At 39.2% G+C, this 26,408-nt stretch overlaps 1 protein-coding gene across 1 annotated transcript in view; it reads right to left on the bottom strand.

Moving 5' to 3' along the window:
- Positions 1-25,602, bottom strand: part of IQCM (IQ motif containing M) — a 307,184-nt gene extending 281,582 nt beyond the window's left edge. The window contains exons 1-3 of the mRNA XM_043900747.1: positions 25,554-25,602; positions 24,966-25,048; positions 22,299-22,563 (exon numbers count right to left, since the gene is read on the bottom strand). Coding sequence (XP_043756682.1) covers positions 22,299-22,563; positions 24,966-25,048; positions 25,554-25,602 — 397 coding nt within the window. The remainder of the gene's footprint in view (positions 1-22,298; positions 22,564-24,965; positions 25,049-25,553) is intronic.
- Between the last annotated feature and the right edge of the window lie 806 nt (positions 25,603-26,408).

The following is a 26,408-nucleotide window of genomic DNA, read 5'->3' on the forward strand; positions in this document are numbered from 1 at the left end:
GGACTCGCAATAACCTACCTTTATCACCTTCCCTCCATTCTGATAGTGTTTCCTCTGAATTCATTCATAAATAATATTTGTTGAGTATCAGGCTGAGGTATGAGTTATTAAGAAGAAACAACTGTCACTCCTTAAGGAGCCTTACGTGCTCATGTTCACACTTTAATCATCTTCATCACTAGCCACTGCTCCTTGATGAGTCCATTTGCAGCTGCCTACTCTCTAATCATGCATGCCCGGTCACTGAGGCACATCTGATTCTTTGCGACCACACAGATTGGAGCCTCAGAGGCTCCTCTGTCCATGGGATTTTCCAGGCAAGAATACTGGAGTGGGTTGCCATTTCCTAATCCAGGGAATCTTACCAACCCAGGGGTCAGAACCTCCATCTCCTGAGTCTTCTGCCTTGCAGGCAGAGTCTTTACCACTTGAGCCCTTAGGAAAGCCCTGGATGGTCGAGTGGTTAAGAATATGCCTTGCAACACAGGGGACATGGGTTTGATTATTGGTCAGGGAATGAAGATCCCACATTCTGTAAGGAAGCTAAGCCCATGTGCTGAAACTAAGACTTGATGCAGCTAAATAAATAAATATTTGGCTTCCCCAATGGCTCAAGCAGTAAAGAATCCACCTGTAAAACAGGAGACATAGGACACATGGTTCAATCCCTAGGTCAGGAAGTTCACCTGGATGAGGAAATTGCAACCCACTCCAGTATTCTTACCTGGAGAGTTCCACGGACAGAGAATCCTGGCAGACAACAGTCCATGGGTTCACACAGAGTCAAATACGGCTGAGTAACTGGGCAGGCACGCACTCTCTAATCACATGCTTCTATTTATTCCCCATGGCTAATGATTTTTGACCTCTACCAGACCTGCAATTCATTGATATGGCAACCTTTTCACTCTCCCTTGCTACCTTCATATCTTAAGCCAGCTTAAATTCCATAGTCAATCCTTATGATCACTCTGTCATAGACTCCCCACTCCATTGTCCCTTTCCCTCATTCTGTCATCTTCATTTGATAAAAACACAAAACCCTAGTTGAATCTAAGTTTACACCTGTTCTGTAGCATTTATACCCAAAACAACTGATGTGATGGGAGAAACAAAAACATAATTGGTCTAGTTTTCCATTCATTAACAAGAACTCAAGTGGACTGGAATGTCATCCAGTATTCACAGAACACTCTTTAATCCATTCACTCTCCCCTCTCTAGTTCATATTTTCTGTTCTCTCTTCAAACTTTCAGGACTTTCCCCTGACCTTACCTAGAGCTGATATCCTTACTTTCAATTTCACTGGGAAAACAAAAGCAATCAAAAGATGCTGCTTTCCTGACATATACCCTGTGTGACCTCTCATTACTGCAGGTGAAAATCACCCACATTCCAATCCCTCTTCTTGCACAAACAGCTCCCATCCACTTGCTTTCTCAAGGACACTGCTCTGGTAATCCTCCCTTCTCTTTCCTTTATTAGTGATTTTTCTCCCTTCTCTTGATTGTGCTGATGAGAAATGTCTTTTATCCTATCTTAAAACCAAAGACCTACTCTGTCTTGATCTCACCTACCCCAGCAGGCACCCAACTTCTGTGTCCTCCTCTTCAACTCCTTGAAGTAGTTCTTATGCTTGTTGTCTAATTTCTCTCCACCCGTTCTTTGTAGTTGACCTCTCTTAAAACAGCAGATGTAGAGGCCATTGCTAAGTTCAGTGTAAATTTTCAGTCCACATCTTACTTGATCTATAAGCATAATTTGACAAGGTTGATCAATGACTCTCTCCTCCTAGAAACACCCTTTCATTCACTTTCCAGAACATCTTGGTATCCTGTTTGGGGTTTGTCTTTTTTCTTCCATCACTTAATGTTCCTTCCTTAGGCATCTCTGCTAGTTCCCCATCACGTCCCTGACCTCTAGATACTCCACAGCTTAGTCCTTGGGCTCCTCTAATTCACTCCCATGGGTTTATCATATAACCTCTGGACATTAACTATCTATAAACTGAAGTATCACAAAGTGACATCTGAGTCTAGTCCTCTGCCATGAACTCCAAACCCAAATGCCAACTTTCTATTCAATATCTCCACCCAGATATTTAACAGACAGCTCAGACAGTAAATGACTGAAACCTCATAAGAATCAAATCTCTTCCCCCATACACTTCCTCATCTTGGTAAATGGCAACTCCATCCTCAGTAACTCGGGGGAAAAGCATTTATGTTTGGAATTTAATTTGAAGGTAGAAACTTCAATAGAATTTGCTGATAAACTGGTCATCTTTGACTCTTCTTTTTCTCTCCAATAACATGCAATACCAACTCATCAGTAAATCCTTTAGAAGATTCTATCTTCAAAACAAACCTAAAACCCAAATCTTTGCCATCACCCATGTTACCACCTCACTATTTCTATTTTATAAAAACATTCTCCAACTGTTCTGCCTCTAGCTTTGCCTCTCCATCAGTGATCGAGTTATATCTTAGGGACTGAACCATAATACTTGTGGGGACATACTAAGGAAAGTATTTATAAAAGCATAAATACAAAATGAGGTATAACAGTCAATACTAGAATTAAAGAAGTGGGATTTTTGTGGTTATCAAAACAAATGACAAATTCTAAAAAACTGGCAAATAACCACAACATTATAAAATCCAGAAAAATAACACTAACTTTGTTAAATAACGATCATATACACTATATACTTTTTCCTACTATCTGACTTTATAGTTTTCGGTTACTTCTTCATGCAACAAAAATTTCTTATCTTCCATAAAAAGAATAGAAAGATAATTCAGTCTTTCTTCTATCATGGTTGATCAATTTTTCAAAAAATACTCATAGTTTGGATGCATAAAATGTGTAACTTCATTTCCTTTATCCTGTAGACTCTGGGGAAACATCAAGGGATTTTAGGGGAAAAAGAGTGTAGGATTTGTATTTGACAAAAAAGAAAAAAAAATCATTTCTGGCATTACTTTGTTTAAAGATGGTTTTTCCAGTGGTCGTGTATGGATGTGAGTTGGACTGTGAAGAAAGCTGAGCACCGAAAAATTGATGCTTTTGAGCTGTGGTGTTGGAGAAGACTCTTGAGAGTCCCTTGGACTGCAAGGGACCATCCATCTTAACCAGTCCATCCTAAAAGAGATCAGTCCTGGGTGTTCATTGGAAGGACTGATGCTGAAGCTGAAACTCCAGTACTTTGGCCACCTCATGCGAAGAGTTGACTTATTGGAAAAGACCTTTTTGCTGGGAGGGATTGGGGGCAGGAGGAGAAGGGGATGACAGAGGATGAGATGGCTGGATGGTATCACTGACTCGATGGACATGAGTTTGGGTAGACTCCAGGAGTTGATAGACAGGGAGGCCTGGCGTGCTGCAGTACATGGGGTCGCAAAGAGTTGGACACGACTGAGTGACTGAACTGAACTGACAGACCAAAGGCAGGGGAAAAAATTAGGGGAACACACTAATAACGTAGGGTCAAAATGACAAAAGACTTTCTATTACTATAAATGGGTTACAGTCTTAAGATTCTTTAGCTGATGTGGATACCAATGAAAAAAACTCCATTTCAAAATTAGTAAAAAGAGAAGTAATTAAGTTAGCCTCCAATGATTTCTTTTGTAAACATGTATCCATCTCAGAAAAGAATGCCTCAGAAAAACAACTAAGATTCTAATAAGAAATTCAGCCTCAACTGTTCAAAGTTATTAACTTTACTCGATTTACTAGTTAAGATGTGATGATCAGATTTGTGACTGAAAAATGTTAAAGTAATACAAATGTTAGTGATTGGGTTTGACCAACTTCTACAAAGTAGGACAGAAATAATTATGGGTCCCTTGGCTACAATGTATAATACATTGAGAGGAAGAAAATGTTCCATGGATTACACTTTTTTTAATATCCCAGAGTGCCCAGCACTGCTAGGAGGAAATTACATGCTACTCAGTAAAAGATTTTATTACCTTAATACCCAGTTCATGACCATTCCTCTTCCAAACCCTCCAAGAGGTAGGTAGACCACAGATTCTAGGAAAATCTTACAAGTAGCAACACAGTGGCCTCTGATGATAGGAATCTGTTTCACAGAGCACAGAGAGATTTACCCATTCTCTTCATTCAGATGGACAAGAGACATGAGGGTACAGCTAGAAGGAAGAGTTCAAAGCTTTGGATGGTGAGAGTAGGCTTTTAACACCTCAGCCCCTTCCTCACTCTGGTTAGTAGGGTCAGGCTGGACTCAGTCCTTCTGGAATTTTTCCAGCCTGCCAGCATGGAGCCAGCAAGTAAACTCTCCTGTGTGCTACCAGGTTGAGTTAGAGGACACATCCTACTCTGTGTAGAGGAAAGGAGGGCAGGTGGCTGCTGGCAGATCTGCCTGGGACTGGGAAGGTAAGTTTAATTCCAGGAGAGTGTTAACAAGCTACAGGGCTGCTTATCCAGAGCCAGATTCTCTCAACAGCTTTCTTTGTAAGAAAATAAACATCTGAATCTCCATTTGCCCAATTCTTGCTTCCCAGGTGGCACTAGTGGTAAAGAACCTGCCTGCCACTGCAGGAGACATGAGAGATGCAGGTTCGATCCTGGGTTGTAAAAATCCCTTGGAGGAGGTCATGGCAACCGACTCCAGTATTCTTGCCTGGAGAATCCCATGACAGAGGAACCTGGCGGGCTACAGTCCATAGGGTTGCAAAGAGTCGGACATGACTGAAGCAACTTAGCACACACGCACACACACACACACACACACACACACACACAGATGCATCTTTCCATTCAGTTGGTTCTAAACTCAGAAGAGAAAACACAGTGGAAATTATAGCCCTAGTTTCCATTCCCACTGCCAGAAGAAAAAAAGAAAGAAAACAAAAACCTACAATATCTATATTTTTTGAAAGAAATAAAGGGCAATTCACTGCTACTAACCTGAAAGTTCCATGAGAGTAGGACCCATGACACACAGTATCTAGTTCAAGCAGGAGCTTAATAGAGACTCCTCATTCATGAATTAGGAAATGAAAGTTGAAACAATCAGCTCATTGATCACACTTAGGTACTCATAAAAAGGGGGAAAATGTAAGCAATGTCTAAAGTTGAAACCTAGTTTTGGAAGTATACTATATATCTATCCCCATCATAACACATTATCCAAAACCTGGTGACTTTAAATGACAGACATGTATTCTCTCGCAGTTTTGCCGGCCAGAGATCCAAAATCAAGGTGTCAGCTGTGCTGAACACCTTCAGAGGCTCAACAGGTAAATCTCGTCCATGACTCTTCCTGCTTCTGGAGGCTGCCACAATCCTCGACTGCTGGACATAATATTCTTATCCTGCCTCCGCGGTTACACTGTATCTCCTCTCCACTGTCTACAATTTCCATCTGGCTTTCTTTTATAAAGATGCTTGTGATGACATTGAGGGCCTCTGGATAATCTAGATAATCTCTTTAACTCAAGATCTTTAACTTAATCACATCTGCAAAGATCTTTTTCTCAAATAAGTTAACACTTATGGGCTTTAGGAATTAGGATCTGATATATTTGGGTGGTTATTATTCAGCCTACTACATATATTTTAAGTGTAATTTTTCCTATAAGGACTAGATAAGGAAGGTGTTTCCAAGAGACTATCACTGAAAAGCAACAGGTAATCAAATCAGGTTAAAGAAATAAAAGAAACAAATGAGTGAGAAAGATGAGATTTTTTTTCTTTATTTATTTTTTATTGAAGGATAATTGCTTTGCAGACTTTTGCTGTTTTCTGTCAAACCTCAACATGAATCAGCCATAGGTATACATACATCCCCTCCAGTTTGAATCTCCCTCCCCATCCCACCCCTCTAGGTTGATACAGAGGCCCTGTTTGAGTTTCCTGAGCCACACAGCAAATTCCCGTTGGCTATTTTACATATGGTAATGTACGTTTCATGTTACTCTTTCCGTACATCTCACGCTCTCCTCCCCTCTCCCCATGTCCATAAGTCTATTCTCCATGTCTGTTCTCCATTGTTGCCCTGTAAATAAATGCTTCAGTACCATTTTTCTAGATTCCATAAATATGCATTAGAATACGATGTTTATCTTTCTGATTCACTTCTCTCTGTATGATAGGTTCTAGGTGCATCCACCTCATTAGAACTGACTCAGATGTGTTCCTTTTTATGGCTGAGTAATTGTCCATTGTGTATATGTACCACAACTTTATCCAGTCATCTGTCGATGGACATCTAGTTTGCTTCCATGTTCTAGCTATTGTAAAGAGAGCTGTAGTGAACAATGGGATACATGTGTCTGTTTCAATTTTGGTTTCCTCAGGGTATATGCCTAGGAGTGGGATGCCAGGTCATATGGTGGTTTTATTCCTAGTTTTTTAAGAAATCTCCATACCATCTTTCATAGTGGCTATATCAATTTACATTCCCACCAACAGTGCAAGAGTGTTCCCTTTTCACCACACCCTCTCCAGCATTTATTCTTTGTAGACCTTTTGATGATGGCCATTCTGACTGGTGTGAGGTGATATCTCATTGTTATTTTTATTTGCATTTCTTTAATAATGAGCGAAGTTGAGCGTCTTTTCACGTGTTTGCTAGCCATCTGTATGTCTTCCTTGGAGAAATATCTGTTTTGGTCTTTTTCCCATTTTTTGACTGGGGTGTTTGTTTTTCTGGCATTGAGTTGTATTAGCTGCTTGTATATTTTGGAAATTAATCCTTTGTTTCATTTGCTATTATTTTCTCCCATTCTGAGGGTTGTCTTTTCACCTCGCTTATAGTTTCCTTTGCTGTGCAAAAGCTTTTAAGTTTAATCAGTCCCACTTGTTTACTTTTGTATTTATTTCCATTACTCTAGGAGGTGGGTCATAGGGGATCTTGCTTTCATTTATGTTATCAAGTGTTCTGCCCATGTTTTCCTCTAAGAGTTTCATAGTTTCTGGTTGTACATTTAGGTCTTTAATCCATTTTTTTAGTTTATCTTTGTGTATGGTGTTAGGAAGTGTTTTGATTTCATTCTTTTACATGTAGTTATCCAGTTTTCCCAGCACCATTTATTGAAGAGGCTGTCTTTGCCCCCATTGTATATTCTTCACTCCATTGTCAAAAATAAGGTACCCATAGGTGCATGGTTTTATTTCTGGGCTTTCTGTCTTGTTCCATTGGTCTAGATTTCTGTCTTTGTGCCAGTACCATACTGTCTTGGTGAGTGTAGCTTTGTGGTATAATCTGAAGTCAGCAAGATTGATTCCTCCAGCTCCATTCTTCTTTCTCAAGACTGCTTAGGCTATTCGGGGTCTTTAGTGTTTCCATATGAATTGTGAAATTTTTTGTCCTAGTTCTGTGAAAAATTCCATCAGTATTTTGATAGGGATCACATTGAATCTGTAGGTTGCATTTGGTAGTATGGTCATTGTCACAATATTGATTCTTCCATCCCAGGAAAATGGAATATCTCTCCATCTGTTTATATCATCTTTGATTTCTTTCATTAGTGTCTTATAGTTTTCTGTGTACAGCTCTTTTGTCCCCTTAAGTAAGTTTATTCCCAGGCATTTAATTCTTTTTGTTGCAGTGGTGAATGGGATTGATTCCTTAATTTCTCTTTCTGATTTTACATTGTTAGTATATAGAAATACAAGTGATTTCTGTGTATTGATTTTGTATCCTACAACTTTGACAAATTCAATGATTAGCTCTAGTAATTTTCTGATACTACCTTTAGGGTTTTCTATGTACAGTATTATGTCATCTGCAAACAGTGAGAGCTTTACTCCTTCTTTTCCAATTTGGATTCATTTTATTTCTTTTTCTTCTCTGATTGCTGTAGCTAGGACTTCCAGAACTATGCTGAATAATAGTGGGGAAAGTGGGTGCCCTTGTCTTGTTCCTGAGCTTAGGGGGAATGCCTTCAGTTTTTCACCATTGAAAATAATATTTGCTGTAGGCTTACCATATATGGCCTTTACTTTGTTGAGGGAGGTACCTTCTAGGCCCATTTTTTGAAAAGTTTTAATCATAAATGAGTGCTGAATTTTTTCAAAGGCTTTTCTGCATCTATTGAGATTGTCATATGGTTTTTATCTTTCAGTTTGTTAATATGGTGTATCACATTGATTGATTTGCCTATATTGAAGAATCCTTGCATCCCTGGAATAATCCAACTTGATCATGGTGTATGAGTTTTTTGAAGTGTTGCTGAATTCTGTTTGCCAAAATTTTGTTGAGGATTTTTGCAACTATGTTCATCAGTGATATTGGCCTTTGTTTTCTTTTTTTGTGTTGTCTTTGTCTGGTTTTCGTATCAGAGTGATGTGGCCTCGTAGAATGAGTTTTGAAGTGTTCTTTTCTCTGAAATTTTTTTGAAAGAGTTATATAAGGATAGTCATTAGCTTCTCTCTAAATGCTTGATAGAATTCTCCTGTGAAGCCATTTATTACACGGCTTTTATTTTTTGGGAGATTTTTTTTTAAATTTTTATTTTTTTTATTTTTTATTAGTTGGAGGCTAATTACTTCACAACATTTCAGTGGATTTATCACAGCTTCAATTTCATTGCTTGTAATTGGGTTGTTCAGAATTTCTATTTCTTCCTGGTTCAGTCTTGGAAGGTTGACTTTTCTAAGAATTGGTCCATTTCTTTTATTGCCATATAGTTGTTCATAATAGTCTCTTATAATCCTTTGTATTTCTGCATTGTCTGCTGTAACCTCTCCCTTTTCATTTCTAATTTTGTTGATCTGATTCTTCTCTCTTTTTTCTTGATGAATCTGGCTAAAGGTTTGTCAATTTTGTTTATCTTCTCAAAGAACCAGCTTTTAGTTTTATTAATCTTTATTATTGTTTCTTTTATTTCTTTTTCATTTATTTCTGCTCAGATCTTCATGATTTGTTTCCTTCTACTAATTTGGGGGTTTTTTTGTTCTTCTTTTACCAGCTGTTTTAGATGTAAAGTTACATTGTCTATTCGATGTTTTTCTTGTTTCTTCAGGTAGGATTGTGTTGCTATAAACTTCCTTCTTAGAACTGCTTTTGCTGCATCCCATAGGTTTTGAGTTGTCATATTTTCATTGTTATTTTCTAGAAATTTTTTAATTTCCCTTTTTATTTCTTCAGTAACCTGTTGGTTATTTAGAAACATGTCATTTAACCTCCATATGTTTGTGTTTCTTACAGTTTTATTTCTTATAATTGATATCTAGCCTCATAGCATTGTGGTCAGAGAAGATGCTTGATATGCTTTCAATTTTCCTAAATTTACTGAGGTTTGATTTGTGACCCAAGATATGGTCTATCCTGGAGAATGTTCTATGTGCACTTGAGAAGAAGGTGTATTCTTCTGCATTTGGATGGAATGTCCTGAAGATATCAACACGATCCATCTCATCTAATGTATTATTTAAGACTTGTGTTTCCTTATTAACTTTCTGTTTTGATGACCTGTCCATTGTTGTGAGTGGTGTGTTAAAGTTTCCTGCTATTATTGTGTTACTGTCAGTTTCTCCTTTTATGTTTGTTAGTATTCATCTTATGTATTGAGGTGCTCCTGTGTTGGATGCATAGATATTTACAATTGTTATGTCTGCCTCTTGGATTGATCCCTTGATCATTATGTAGTCGCCTGCCTTATCTCTTGTAATTTTCTTTATTTTAAGGTCTATCTTGTCTGATATGAGGACTGCTACTCCAGCTTTCTTTAGCTTCCCATTTGCATGGAATATATTTTTCCATCTTCTCACTTTCAGTATTTATGTGTCTTTAGGTCTGAAGTGGGTTTCTTGTAGACAGTATATATATGGGTCTTGTTTTTGTATCCATTCAGCCAGTCTGTGCCTTTTGGTAGGAGAATTTAATCTGTTTACATTTAAAGTAATTATTGATATATATGTTCCTATTGCCATTTTCTTAATTGTTTGGGCTTAATTTCGTAGATCTTTTTTCTTCTCTTGTATTTCTTGACTGTATAAGTCCCTTTAACACTTGTTGTAAACCTGGTTTGGTGGTACTGAATTCTCTTAATTTTTACTTGTCTGAAAAGCTTTTTATTTCTCCATCAATTTTGAAAGAGATCCTTGCCAGGCACAATAATCTTGGTTGTAGATTTTTTCCTTTCACAGTGGTTTAAATATATCCTGCCATTCCCTTCTGGCCTGCAGAGTTTCTGCTGAAAAATCAGCTGTTAAGCATATGGGGTTTCCCTTGTATGTTATGTGTTGCTTTTCCCTTGCTACTTTTAATATTCTTTCTTTGTGCTTAGTCTTTGTTAGTTTGATTAGCATGTGTCTTGGCATGTTTCTTCTTGGGTTTATCCTGTATGGGACTCTTTCAGCCTCTTGGACTTGATTGACTATTTCTTTTTCCATGTTGAGGAAATTTTCAGCTATAATCTCTTCAAAAATTTCCTCATACCCTTTCTTTACCTCTTCCTTTCTGGGACCCTATAATTCAAATGTTGGTGCATTTGATATTGTCCCAGAAGTCTCTGAGACTGTCCTCAGTTCTCTTCATTCTTTTTACTTTATTCTGCTCTTCAGAAGTTATTTCCACCATTTTATCTTCCAGCTCAATGATTTATTCTTCTGCTTCAGGTATTCTGCTATTGATTCCTTCTAGAGTAATTTTAATTTCAGTAATTGTGTTGTTTGTCTCTGTATGTTTATTCTTTAATTCTTCTAGGTCTTTGTTAATTGATTCTTGCATTTTCAAGGTTTTTTGATCATCTTTACTATCATTATTCTGAGTTCTTTTTCAGGTAGTTTGCCTGTTTCCTCTTCATTTATTTGGACTTCTGTGTTTCTAGTTGGTTCCTTCATTTGTGTAGTATTTCTCTGCCTTTTCATTATTTTTATTTAACTTACTGTATTTGAGGTCGCCTTTTCCCAGGCTATAAGGAAAGTTGGATTCTTTCCTTGAAGAAGGTTGAATTCTTTCTTCCTTTTGGTTTCTGCCCTTCTAAAGTTGGTCCAGTGATTTGTGTGAGCTTCGTAAAGGGTGAGATTTGTGCTGAGTTTTTGTTTGTTTGTTTTTCCTCTGATGGGCAAGGCTGAGTGAGGTGGTAATACTGTCTGCTGCTGATGAGCTTGTATTTCTGTTTTGTTTGTTGTTTAGATGAGGCATCCTGCACAAGGTTCTACTAGTGGCTGGGTCTTGTATTCAAGTCATTTCCTTTGTGTGAATTCTCACTATTTGATACTCCCTAGGGTTAATTCTCTGGTAGTCTAGGGTCTTGGAGTCAGTGCTCTGACTCCAAAGGTTCAGGGCTTGATTTCTGGTCAGGAGTGAAGATTCCACAAGTGGTATGTTATGGCATTGAGATTAAAACAAATATCTAAAAACAAGAAACCGAAGATGAACCCCAGACAAATGGCAGTTACAAAATCAGGCAAATAATAATTAAAATAATGGAATATACACATATACATATACATCCATGAGCAAAGTCAAAACAGTCCAACAAAAATACAGTAGATTGACCTGGTAAACAAAGGAAATAAAAAATTATATTTGCCAATTAAGAACAAAACTAAAGCACAAACTGGAAAACAAAACTAAAGCAAGGTGCCAAGTGGGGAATAAAGCAATGAAAACAAAACTAACAAATATCAACAACTACAATAGAGGGGGGAAAAGGAAATTAAAAAAAGGGGAAAAATCCAAAAGAATCTACAGAACAAATCGAAAAATAAGAATAATAGATATTTTTCTGAGTCACTGCTGTCAGCATCCTTTCCCTCGCTGGGAGTCATAGTCCACCTCACTTCCCTAGGATGCCGTCCAACACTATGCTGATATCTGGACCTGCTGTGGGGGCGGCTCCGATTCTAATCTGGTCCTACTCCTGTGCATTCTTGCCTCCCATGTCCACAGCTATCAGAGCTAGTGCGTTTTCTTTTGTGGGAGCTCTCAATGGCCTTCCATAGACAGAGTCTGCTTAGTTGATCATATGGATTTAATCTGCAGTTTAACTGTACAGCTGATGGGAAGGTTTTGGTTCTTCTTCCTTAGCCACACTGCCCCTGGGTTTCAACTGTGGTTTTATTTCCACCTCTACCTGTGGGTTGTCCACTGTGTTTGCTCCTGAGGCTGCCCTGGAGGACTTGGGTTTGCCCCTGTGTGGGCAAATTGTGGAGGTGGTGCAGCTGCTTGGGTTCAGGGGTTCTGGCAGCACCAGGTACTCAGGGGGTTGACGGCTAGGGCAGCAGAAGTACAGTGCTCTAGAAGGGTATGTCAACCAGTATTGGCCAATACGCTCCAGTATAGTTGCCTGGAGAACTCCCCTCCCTGACAGAGAAGCCTGTCAGGCCACAGTCTACAGGGTCGCAAATAGCCAGAAACAACCGAAGCGACCCTGTGTGCATAGATCCAAGACTGCTTTTGCCTGTGGCAGCTCTGCCCCAGTGAGAGCTGAGTGTGAAGGTGGCACAGCTGCTTGGCTTGTGGAGACCTTGGTGGCGCCAAGTTGCAGGGACACGGACTGCCTCTGCTGCAGGAGTTCTGGCCCTATCAGAGTCTTTTATCAAGCCTCTTGTAGCTGGTGTTCAGAAGGCCTCTTGGCCAGTCTTTCTCCATAGCTCTGCCTGTTCAGGCACTTAGAGACCCCCTTGCCTGGGGTCCTTCTCTGTCGTTCAGCACGTCAGGCACATAGAGCGGCACCCCTCCCTGGGGTCTTACTCTCTAGATCAATGTATCAGTCACGGAAAGGGGCACCCTGGGTGTGGTCCTGCTCTGGAGTTCAGCGCCTCAGGCATTTGATGGGCCAGGCTCTCTGTTGTTCAGCTGCCCAGGCTGGCGTGTTGGGGGAGAGAGGCTATGGTGATGGCTCCACCCCCTAGCGTGACTCAGCTGTGTTACTTTGTTTCCATGGCTGCCCGGCTTTCCTTCACCAGCATTTCCCACCACGAATTTTCCACCACCCATTTTCCTCCCTCACATGCCCTCAATCTGTCTCTCCACAGTCAACTGCAGCCCTCTCCCTGGGGTTTCTCTGCAACCCCTAAACTCCAGCTCCCAGCCACTGCGCCTTCCAGGGGACCCTCGTCCCTGTCCAGGGTATGCATGGCTGCAGCAAGGACTGTCTGATTCTCATTCCATTTAGGTGGCCACAGGTCAGCTGTTTCCCTCTCAGCCTTAAATGCTTCTCCTCTGACTCAGACAATTACCCTGATGTGGGGATCAGAGCCCTCCTTCAGTTCCCCTACCTGCCAAGATCAGGTCCAGTTCTATTAACACTCCAGTTTTTCTGCCTAGTTCTTTCATCCTACCGAGTTTTACGTGGTTCTATATATTCTTTTCTACTGGTCAGGTCCTCCTGTCTGCTCTCAGCTGGTGTTCTGCATGCACTTCTGTGACTGAAGGTGTGTTCCTGATGTATCTGGGGGAGAGACGTACTCCACGTCCACCTACTCTTCCACCATCTTTACTTTATGAAAGCTGAGATTTTAATCTAGGTCATTGAACTCCTACGTCCCATGAAGTCACTAAACTATGCTGCTTTGTCAAAAAGGAAGAAATCACAAATTATACAAACTGAAAACTCCAGGTAACATTTGTTTTCAGCAAAGCTTGGATAAGAGGCTCAAACAGTGACATCAGGATTTGATTTCTCTGCATCATTCAGCTCATTCTTCCATATTGACTTTATTCTAGAATTCCTTGCTGTGTTCTCAGGTTCCTCAGGCTCTTAGCATCCATGCTGACTTAAGTCCAATCACTCCACCTCTCCCTGCGGCCAGGAGAATCAGTCCTTCTCAATGGCTGTGCCCAAATCACACGCCAGCTCTGGAGTTAGAGGGTGGAGGGACAGCCTTCCCCACTCTGCACAAACTCGCAATGGGAGGAGCATTTCTCCAAAGTTAAATCAGGGTTCTGCTACCAGAGCTCAGTTTAAAGGATGTCAAGAGGCCCAAAACAATGAATGTCTACCAAAGGAGGATTTCATTGCAAATAGGAAACCATTTCTAGGACACCATGAACTGCTCTCTTTGTACTTCCTCAAGAAGCTGGTATCATTTACTTGTACAGAAAACTTTATGTACAATGACCTAGGGAGGACCCCAGGTGTGCTAAGTTGCTTTACTCGTGTCCAACTCTTTGCAACCCATGGACTGTAGCCCACCTGGCTCCTCTGTCCATGAGATTCTCCAGACAAGAATACTAGAGTGGGTTGCCATTTCCTTCTCCAGGGGATCTTCCTGACCCAGGGATTGTCTCTCACCTCTCCTGTATTGGCAGACAGGTTCTTTACCATTCGTGCTACCTGGGGAGCTTAGCCCACTGGAAAATAGGCCACTAGCCTCTGAACTCTTCTCTGCCTATGTTCCCTGTCAAATGCAAAACATGGAACAAATGTACTTAATCAGAAGATTTCTGAAAGTCACTACTCTAGCCTAAGATCTCTGTTCTCCCTAAGTTGTCCTCTGGACTAGTAAGAAAATTAGTAGGCGGTAGATGTTTAGAAGAATGCATTTCTACTGTCTCTAAATCCTTTATACTGTTTTAATAATTCTCATAGTAAGATGCTATTAATTTATTAAAAGTTATGAACTTTGGCTATTTCAACATGGTAAACCATGTTACTACAGAGGCATGGAGTCTTCTGTCTTACTTTAAGTCTCCATCCTGCACCTTTCCATTTCAGAGCTCACCAGGTCAGTCCAAAGAGAAAAAGCATAAATTAGAATGGACTGTGATCAAGACATTGGTTATACAATTATATAATTATATTCATTTGCAAATTTTGAGAATTCTGTTGAAGTTCTTTCTTCAATAGCATAGACAAGCAAAAGAAAATTCCTGACAAGAAATGGAAGAAGCATAGATATCTAAGGCAGGAAAAAACTAAGAAGCAAAGAAGTTCTTACAAAATGCTCTGTATGATGCTCTCTAAAGATATTATCTGAATTTATTCCCTCATTTAGAAATTACTGAGTCTGTTTTTATACAGGGAGGAAGACTAGTATATTTCATGTTTCAAAGCTTCCAAAATCAAATTATTTTGTAATACCAAATTCAGTTTAATTTTCCACTTCATTAAAAAATCTCTAGTTTCCACATTATAAATTGTTATGGAACCTGGTCTTCAGTTCCTCCAAATAATCTTGTGGGAACGAGTAAAAAAACCAGTTTTAATATATTTGTTAATATCCTATGTATACTTAAAATCATCAAAATACAAAATAAAATATTTTATAAACACTGTTGCTCAAAATACTGTTTGGTAAGTTGTTTGACCACTATGGGCAAACAAAATGAACATGACACTAGCCATAGTTATTTTAAAGCACTATTAAAATTTACTATGCCTTCATTTTATATTTAATGGAATAGATTTGTGATCTGAAGACCAAAGAACAAACACACATGCAGACACACATCTATTCCTTTCCAAGTTGGCTAAGGAACAACCCAATATTCCCTAAATATACTTGCTTGACATGAATATCATGAAATCTTACTGAGATTAACTAAAATCTGTTTTCAAGTTTAAATGACTCAAATTAGACCTCAGTATTTTTTGTTCCCACGGGAATGCATAAGCAGATGAATACAATGTAATATATGGTAACTATATTTATATTACAAGAACTGACTTTTACATATGACTTTTAATTATCAAGACCCATAAGTTGCTGGCAGTATGACAACAGAAACTGGTTAAGCAGTACTGCAGAGTATCTATGTGCTCAGAAAGAAAATAATTTCATGTTTTTTATTTTGCTCTATTAAGAAAAATACAAGCATGCAGTACATGCAAGCACAGAGAACATATTTACTAAAGATATGTGATATTATAATTGCTGCAGTGTATTTTTAAAGTTGATATCCTTGGATCGAATTCAAGGAATATGTGGCCTGTCCTCACATAAGATGTTCAGCTTATCGAAGGTAACACAACTGAATTTTTCAGTGCAGCATGAGTGAAAGGCACATAGACACCACACACAGGACTCACTTTTCTTTCTAATCTCACAAACTTTAATCAAGTTCTAGAATTAATGTGACTGCTATCTTCAATCATGCATCCATTCACACCGAAGTGAATATTGGGAATGTGTTTAAAAAATAGATCCAAGTTACAGACTTAATATACATTTTTGAGATAAGAACCTGGAGAAATAGATTGCAATTTTAATTCGAATATAAACTCTGAGATCAGCACTTCACAGCTGTATGGTAGGACACATGCAGATTTTCCTAGTAAAATGTCTCTGATTTCACCACAGCCTATAATAGGTTGTCAGGAGGACCAGTGTCCTCCTTCACTTCTTTCTCACACTCTCCATCCCCCAAAACCTTGACCTCGTGATGACATCCAGTCAATCCTAAAAGAAATCAACCCTGAATATTCATTGGAAGGACTGATGCTGAAGCTGAAGTTTCAACACTCTGGCCACCTGATATGAAGAGCTGACTCACTGGAAAAGATGCTGATGCTGGGAAAGATTGAGGGCCAGAGGAGAAGGGGACAGCAGAGGATAAGATGGTTGGATGGCATCACCGATTCAACGCCGGCAGATAGTGAAGGACAGGGAAGCCTGGCATGCTGCTGTTCTTGGGGTCGCAAAGAACTGGACACAACTGAACAACCAAACAATAACTGAAAAGGACAATCCCCCAAAAGAGACAGACCATCATAAGGAAGGATTACCCACCTTCTCTAAGAGACCCTGAGAACTTGTCTTCCTTTGTTCCTCCTGTCTAAGCCTTCCTCCTCCCTGACTGAACCATGAGTAACATATTTCACACTCTCCTGACCTCCCTCCTAGCTGTTCATTTCTACTTCTTTGCTGGGTACCCCTTTTCCTGCTCTCTAAATACTGGAAACTGCCAGGCCTTAGTCCTTGGATTTTTTTTCTCTACCTGCATTTACTTTTTAGATGATGTCTCTAAGTCTATGATTATAAATAAAATCTATACCTCTACTGTCCAATGCAGGAGCCACTCATCATCTGTAGCTATTGAGTACCTAAAATGTGGTTAATCCAATTTCTGTAACACACACTGGATCTGGGAGACTTGGGGTAAAAAAAATAGTAAAATATCTCCTTAATAATTTTTATGCTAACTATTAAATGATCACATTTTGATATATTAGGTTAAATAAATCTATTATTAAAATTAGTTTTACCTGCTTCTTTTTTACTTTTTAATGTGGCCACTAGGAAATTTTCAATTACAACTTTTGTAGCTCTTATTACATTTCTATTGGACATAGATCTCCATGTTAATGACTCCAATCTTTCTTATGCACCCACAATTACATAACAGACTACCTATTAGACAGTAGTCTGGAGTACAGTAGTCTAGTCTATTGGTCATTTTCATTTATATACATGTACACTAAGAACCTCAACATAATGTGCCTAAATCTCAACTCTGGGTTTCTGCCTATTCCAAAACTACATCTCTCTCTCTCCCCGATCTCAGAAAATGGTGATTCTTATCTTTCAGTTCATCAGGCCTAAAGCCTAGGAATCACCCTTCCTTTATTTTTCTTTTCCTCACACTCCACCCCTAATCTTTGGACAAGTACTGACAACTTGCCACCAAAATATTTTTAAGAGACTATTTTAAGGATGTGATTTCAGGGATCAGGGATGAAAAGCAGGGGTGAGTGGGAGGAAAAAAAGGGAGAACTAATGTAAGAATCCTTTTTTGGGCTGACAACTACAACAAGAATCTGGGTGCTTAATTATTTGGGACCTTCTGAGAAGCTTTACAGAACGTAACTGAGACCCTTCTGCCCTGGCAAAGAAAGGAGGAATGTTTATCCATCGGCCCTCACCCTCCCTTCCGAGCTCCTCCTGTGTGACAGGTGAGCCCATTCTTTAGGGGTCTCAAGCCAGGAAGGCGCTGGGGAAGCCTGGGGCAGGAACCTCAGCACAGCAGGGGCAGACACAGGAAGTGAGCCCAGAGGAGCTCAGACTGCATGAACAGGGTTTGCCAGAAATGCTCCAGAGGGCAAACTGCGTGCATCTCATCCCAACTCCCGTGATCAGTGGTGTCCCATCAGCAGCTTGAAATTGGCTACGTGAGAGTACTTTCACATGGAAACCGGCAAAAGTTGCACATCAAGCTTCCTCCCTCCCCCACTACAGCAGTTGTGGAACATTTCCTAGGCCTCACTAACAAGGCTCTGCTTTTCTGACAGCTGCAGCTGACCTCTCTTCAGCTCCTCATCGGAACTGCAGCCACACCTACTCTTTCTGCCCTTTCGTGAAAGCACTTCTGTGCTTCCCTCACTTGGGCCATTGCATATAGACCCAGAACTCCAAGCAGGAATTACTCCTTGTCTGAGAAATTCCTTCCCATTTCTCATACCTTAGTTCAAATGACATTTCCTCTAGGATACCTTCGTTGATCCCCAGACGTGGTCCAATTCATGTGTTGTATGCTCTCAATCCAAATACAGGTGACAACTTAATTAATATCTGTTTTTCTAGACTACAAGTCCTGTGAAGGAACAAGTCATGATAATTTTTTCTCACTCACCAACCTTTGTATATTTACTCCATGTCCGAACAAAAGTTTTTTGATCAACAGATACTAAAAGCACTTTGATCACTCTCCCATGAATGAAACTGCAATTGTTTTTAGAATGTTGAAAAAGAGCCCTTATGCTTGAAAACGTGGGGTGTCATGTTGAGAGCCAAACACGAGAGAGACATTTTTATGGATGTGCACCACTTCCAGCTATAATCCATTGAGCCAAGTCTCAATCAGATAGCTCCTCCTAACTACAAGGGATGTGAGGAGTGTATTTAAGCCAAGTACTCAGGAAGAAAAGGATATAATAAGCATCTAGCCAGTCTCTGCATAGTCTGCCCCTCTGCGCATCAAATATCCATTCATTTTTATACCCTGACAGGACACAAAGGAGACAACCCAAAGTTCCACCAAAGCACTGCATCCAGCTCAGAGCCCAGGATCTCTGGCTGTTTGTAATCTTCTCCATCAGGCCCAGCTGTGGCTCCTTCTGGTCTAGTAACAATGTGTACCAAATTCATAAATTATTTCCACCTTTCCCCAGAAGCATACAGCATCCAGCAGTGGAGCAATCATTAGGCCAAAGAAAGTTATAGAATCCTGCTGGGGAGGCGCTGAGAAGTCCCCTGAGCAGACAAGGATTCTGTTCTGAGAGGCACTCCCTTGTTCATTTCTTTAGTGCCCCCCGGATCCACTCTGAGAAGTTTTTCCTTGCACCTGGGCCACGTATTGCTATTATTCCCCTTGGAGACTGTATAGCTTTTGTGATCCACTTCCAGATAAAGCCAGGTTATTTTACTCTTGAATATTCAGTTGAATCAAGGTTCACGGTTTCTTCAGCAATAAAATTCTCTAAAATATTTGGTAGATATTTTAACCTATTTTCTTCCAATTCTGCACACCAATAACCACATTCAAAGCTCTTTTTTTAGACATAGTTTTAAAATCTCCCTTGTATCTTCACTTCTCCACCTCCTGCTTTAGTCGCTCAACTTAATAGTGCCTTTGGATTACCTGCAACAATGGCCTGGGTTGGTAAAAACATATCATTAATCTGATTTTTGCTACAATGGTAAGTCTTAGTAGGTATTTGCTCAAAACCAAGGACCCAAATTCTTGGTCCCTCTCTACGCTCTCTCATTTCTGCTTGCAAACCAGCCAATAGTCTTCTTAGTTCATCTCTTTTTTATAATAAAAACTTTCCAAAGGCAACCAAAACCACCAACACATTTTAGTAATGCTGTTTCCTCCCAACTTCTTCACCTAGAGCTACAGAGCTCGGTATGTACACAGTTTAGATTTCAACTTATTGTGGTGGCAGTTTCACCATTCCATAAGAATGCATCTCCAACTCTTTAATTCAATGTTTCCATGGTGCCACTTGGTACCACTAAGCCCATGAATCCCACAGCCCTTCTCTATGTCTGATGTTCCACCTTACTGTTGACCAAACCTAGATAACTCTACTTCTCAAATATGTCTAAAATCTCTCCCCTCACTTCTATCCCCAGCGCCACTAATGTAATACAAGTCATCCTTGCTTATGGGAATTACTGTCTCCTCATTGGTCTCTGTGCCTTCAAAATTCACCCCATCTCACCTCCACTGCCATGGTATGTTCTCAAATGCAAATGTGATCACTGCAACTGTTCTGTAAAACATCTGAATTACTTTCAGGTTAAATTTCAATGTTCTGCTGTTCTCGAATTCCCCAAGCCTCATATCAGTTATTTAAAATTATTTTAGTTCCCTCAAGTACACTATCATCACTTTCTCGGATACTCATTATGATGTAGATGCTTGACTCTCATGGTACCTTTCTTCCTTCTTGAGTTAACACTTATTCAGCCTTAAAAATTTATCAGGCTTTAAATCTCCTGGGAATCCATCCCTCTTACTAAATCTGAATCAGGTATTTTTCCAATTGACTTCAAAACAGTAGCGCTTGTTTTTATTACAGTCGGTCACACTATACTATAATCACCTATTTATCCTCCTCCATCCAACTGCACACAAATTACATAAATGAAATTTGAAATTCTTGAGGGCAAGTAACATCTTTTATCTCTATATCTCTCCCACAGTAAATAAATGTTGGTTGAACAATGCATGAACCCCACAATGGTTCATGTATGGCAGTGATCCCCAACATCAATCTTCAGTCTTAACCTGGTTCTTTCTAAGTAGCTCCATTTCCAACTTCCAACTGTTTATCTCCCAGTACATGTCTACTGAACAGGTCTACAACTGAATTGATCATCTTTTCCATTCCTGTCTCTACCTGCCCTAAGTCTGCTTCTCCCTCTGAATTCCCTTAATGCTACCTGTTGAGTTTTCCCGTCTAGAAACCTAAGTATCTTTCTTTGGGAATTCTTTGGTTAAACAAATTGGTGATAGGCAGGTTAAAAACATTAAACAGATTTCTTTCCTGTAGTATTTCTTAGAGCTCTCAATATATTAATCTTCAATATGAATCTCCAAGAAGTAAATGCATTTTTCAAACTTATCTAACCAAAGAACCCTTGTGTCAAGGTGACTCGCTCATGACTAGTGTTCTGAATACTACCCTGAGAAACACTGCAATAAGTCCCTCCTGGACACTTCATGCTTCACTGCTGCCCTGCTTCAGGCCCTGCACTCTCTCACGCGGACCGTCTCTTTCCGGGCAGCCTCCTCTCTTCTCTCTCTGCCACCATTCTCCCCACAGGCTGCACTGCCACTTTGATTTTTCTTGAGAGACAGAAGTAGTCACACCTCACTCTTTCCCCATCTCCCAGCTTTGATATCATCATTGGCTCTCGAATACACATGGGTCGACTCCTGGGTCTGCTATTGTCATCGCATCAAAGCCTCGTCTCACCCATCTCCTCAACTTCATTTCTTACCAAATCTCTCCTTCCCCAAGACATATCACTTTCTTTTGTCCTTTAGCTCTTCCACTGTTTCAAATGGCCTCTCCTGTTCCCACTTACCTTTAATGAACTTCTCCTTAAAACCCATTTCTAATGAGATCTCGTCTGAGACATCTTCCCTCTGGCTTCTGGCTGGTTACTTCTCAGTTTCTCCGTAATCCCTTGCACCAACTGGATGACAGCAGTTGTCAGAATGCATAGAAGAAATTACCCAAGTATGTGTCCCACCACTACTCTCTGAGCCTTTGAAGCCGTGTGTTTCTGACTCCTGACGCCTGGCACAGGGCAGGCACTCACTGAGTGAAAAAATTCAAATGAGTGAATAACATAGTAAGCAATAACAAAAGAGGGAAACGTAGACGAAGTTATGAAAGTTTATAACTAGAAATGTATTTTGAGAGGTCATTTATTCTGGCCAGGAAAACACATTAGTCTCAGAAAACAGTATTACTCTGCTTAAATAGACCACCAGTTTCCACTTTACCGAAATCCTGATAAAGAAGAAACCTTTACCACAATAGGTCCTAAAGGAAACTCCATTTACGGTCTTAGGGTAACATCCTCATGAATAGCTCACCTAACCTAGCTACCCCGCTCAACATCAGACCCCAGAGCCATGAGCCTCTGCCTGCTCTAGGAACTGTGTCGACTGGAAGAAGTGGCCAACCCATTCCACTCCTCTGCATTCCTCTTTCCAAGAGGATGCCTTCTTTTCACCTTCTGGTGGCTCCCAGAGGTTAGCAGCTCTTTCAATCATGCCTCCCTGCCTTTCACTGCTAGCATTTAAAATGTGGAGTTTTGTTTGAATGTAGAAATTTCATTACAAGCACACCATAAGCAAATAATTCTGCCTGATGGCTTGCTGAACTTCTTTGCTCCACCAAAAAACTTACCTTTCACAACTAGATCTATAGGCTCCTTGTGTTTCATTTTTCTAAAAATGTGTGGCTCATTGAAAGCAGTCCATTGTGGCAGCTCCTCAGAAGGTCCACTTTTGGAACGGTCCTTGGGAAAACAAATCCTTTTGTATGCTGCCTGAAGTTCTTGGACCACATCAAGTGTTTCCTTTTTTTTGATCTCCAAAGGTATGAATTTGGTAGATTTTGGTTTCTGATGTTTATTTCTGAAGACATTTATAGAAGTACCTGGAACTTTACTCTATAAACAAAAATAAATTTAATTAAATTTAACTATATAAAACTAGGTAATAAATTTGGTAATAAATTAAGAAAATTATATCCACTAAATATATTTTACAAAGTACTTTACTGTATAAGACATTTACTTAAAGCACATGACAATAGTCAGAGAAAGTAGATGTTATCTCTCATAGTTCTCTAAAAGCCCTTACAAGCATAAGTGTTATATTCAACTTAAAATATATATATAAATTTTAAAATAGTGATGCTTTCCTCAAATGTGATGTTTTCTAATACAGCTTTAAGGTCAATTTTAAAATAGAAGTTTTCAAATAGACAAATAAGAATTCATTTTCAACCATTTTTGGAGAATCTTCAAATGTCAAAAAAAAAATGGTAACATCCTCAAAATTCTCTGTTGAATCAGAAATAATTGCTTATACATGGAGATAGGTTCTCAAAGAAAGCATATTACTAATTGGATATGTATTTTAGATCCTTCCAATCACTTAATTGCTTATTAATTTTGACTACCTTGAGCAATAGAAAATAATATAGTCCCAGGCCTCTGATAGGCAGTTATCCAAACTAATTGTTCTAGTCTAGTAATTCTCTAGCCCATAGATAGAGCTACAGCTCTTCTTCTCCCTACAAGAAAAGGTTTAGACAAAGTAAACAGATGCCAACTCAAAATGCCAATAAGGAGGTTTCAGTACACTGGTATTACATTTTACCAAGCAACCAGATCTTGTCCTGTTATTATCAGATAAAATTCTAAAAGTAGGTGAAGATTCTAAGGCACAGCTATCTAACTCTGAAGAGTATAAACTTTTCATCTCACATGCCTACTACTGAAATCCATACAATTTATAAGTACTTCTAATTGATTCGGGGCAAAAATTAGTAAGCAATGTTAACAATGCTGATTACAAGATTAAAACCACCTATGGTCAGTCTCAGCCTATAGGACCATTCAAAACAAGCACGTGTAAAAAGTATAACCCTTCATGTACTGGCTATTTTAAATGATGCTGCAACGAACATTGGGGGTCCATGTGTCCTTTGGAATTATGGTTTTCTTGGGGTATATGCTCTGTAGTGGAGTTGCTAGGTCATATGGTAGCAACCTAAATGTCCATTGATAGATGAATGGATAAAGATGTGATACATATATACAATGCAATATTACTTAGTCATAAAAGGAACATAATTGGGTCATTTATAGAGACATGGATGGAACTAGAATCTGCCATACAGAGAAAAGTAAGTCAGAAAGAGAAAAATATATAATGCATAAACGTGTCATCTAGGGAAATGGTACAGATGAACGTATTTTCAGGACAGGAGTACCCTAGAAGTACAGAACGGATAGGTGGATGCAGCGTAGATGAGGAGGAATAAGTTGGGAGATTAGGACTGATGTGTGTGCGCTGCCTTGTGTGAAACAGATAGCTGGTCAGAACGTGCTCTGTAGCACAGGGGCTCAGCCTGGAGCTCCATGGTGACCAAAGTGGGGGTGGGATGGAGAAGCTCAAGAAGGAGGGGATATATGTATACATAGAGCTGACTCTCTCCATCATACAGCAGAAGCTCAATTTAAAATAAAATATAATCCTCCTCCCCCTCAACAGGAAACATGGAAAAAGTTAAAATCTTTATTTAAAAGTATGGTTTGTTTTTTTTTTAATATTCAAAAGAGAGAGCAGTGTGGCACACAGGAAACCATCCTAAGATCTCCTTCTCTCACCTGTCTCCCCAAAGGGCCATCTGTCACCGCAGCCGCTGCTCCCCAAAGTCCCCATCTCCCCTCTGCGTGCTCTCCTCCAAAACTTCATCCTGTGCCCTCGTCTCCTATCTCTTTGCTACCCCTTTCCCTTTCATCCCTTCCCGCCAGTCTATGCCATTAAGCAATTACTTATTGAGCCAGGCACAAGGCTCGCTGCTAGGGATGCAGCATTCAGAAAAGACAGCTACTGCCCTCAAGGTACAACCAGACTGGCACACAGCCCTAACACAAAGTGGCGTGGGAGAAGATACAGGTGAGTGTGCATGCTGGCGGCGCAGGAGGGCTGCATCTCACAGTGCGTTTTCTAGTTTAGCCTCATCTAACTGTGTTTAAAGCGGGATCTTGAGATATTTAATCCAAAAACTTCCACTGTAATTCAACAACAGAAAACATTAATAATTAAGTTAAATGTACAAACTGAACAAATATGTAATTAAATAACCTGTAGAGCTCAAAAATCTTTTATTTTTAAAGGCAATCTGAAATCAATTTTTACAGCTAGTAAGGATTTCATTTTCCCTTCTGTTCAAAATCTACTAGGGATCATGTAATCATTTGGAACAATTGTTGTAGTATACAAAAACTGTTATTAGTTTCCTGAAAAATACGATGTTAGTTAAGTTCAAAACACTAACCTCATTTATTTTCTTATAATGTTGAGCAATGAGAGTTTTTGCTTCTTGAAAAAAATCTTGCTTGGGAATCTCTAATATAGAATCTGAAATAGAAACAGAGAAATGGTTTACTTTTTTAATGTAATTAATGTACTTTCTAACCAAAAATGGCAAAACTATGAAACTGAAATTTAGAAAGTTATGAATCTTGCAGGATATTATAAATGTGAATTATATAAGTGGATGTTATAAGAGAATGCAAAAAAAGTTAATGTAATGTTCCTTTAATGTAATACTTTACTTAAATTAGCTTACCATGGTCAGAATGTTAGATTATCCTAAGTCCAGGGAGACCAAATAAAACACACAGAACTGAAATCTCTTTTAGCTCTGAAAGCTTTTAAATATAGAAGACACAAATGATTTGAATACGAAAATTATTAGTAAGTCTGTCCTAGTTTCTATACCTGATAACTAATTAATATGACTGTACATTTCTTCAAGAGTATTTACCTTATAACTTGATAACATTATAACTGCAAAATAAAACTCAAAAGTTTAAGTTAATTTAGTAGAAATAGCACTGAAATAAAAAATACATGTACCTACAGGTCGGTAGCATTATAATGATAACTATTTTCCTAAGATTCTTATTCATTTTACCCAGAGCTATGTACAGAATTCTATAGCATGTACATAAAATATATCATCTTAACTTAGTCTTGTCTAAGATTTCATCCTTATATATTTCCTTTACTATTAGCTGATTTTGATGTTTATGAGTGTTTTTTGGCTTTCTTCTCTTACCCTGGACACAGCAAAATTTCAATATATTACTTATTAAATCAGCTTTTCAGTCTTTCCAGTATGCTCCCCATTTCTTTAACTATATACCTCCTTTAAGTAACCTTAGGATCAAGATTTTCTCTCTTCTTTTCACCTACTCAAATTTTAAGCATTTTGAAATGCCATCTTCATGCAGATCAAAACCATAATAAGATACTATCTTAGTCTGTGTGGGCTGATACAACAAAGTATCAAAGACTGGGTAGCTTGTAAACAACAGAAATTTATTTCTCTCCATTATGGAGGCTGGAAGTCCAAGATCAGGATGGCAGCATGGTCAGGGAAGGGCCCTGTTCCCGGTCAGACATCTACTCGTATCCTTACGTGGTAGAAGGGAGTAGGAAGGTCTCCAGGGCCTCTTTTATATAAGCACTCATCATGACCTAATCACCTCCCACCAAAGACCTCAACCCCTAATACCAACAGCACATTGTGCATTAGGATTTCAACATGAATTTTAGGGGAACACAAATATTGAGATCATAACAGATACTACCACATGCTCACCAGTATGGCTAAAATTAAAAAGACTGGTAACAGCCAATGTTGATGAGGCAGTGGACCTACTGGAACCTCATGTGTCATCAGTGGAAATACAAAATAGGATAAATAGTTTGG

This window comes from Cervus elaphus, chromosome 5, assembly GCF_910594005.1.
Source record: "Cervus elaphus chromosome 5, mCerEla1.1, whole genome shotgun sequence".
NCBI classification, from domain to species: Eukaryota; Metazoa; Chordata; class Mammalia; order Artiodactyla; family Cervidae; genus Cervus; species Cervus elaphus.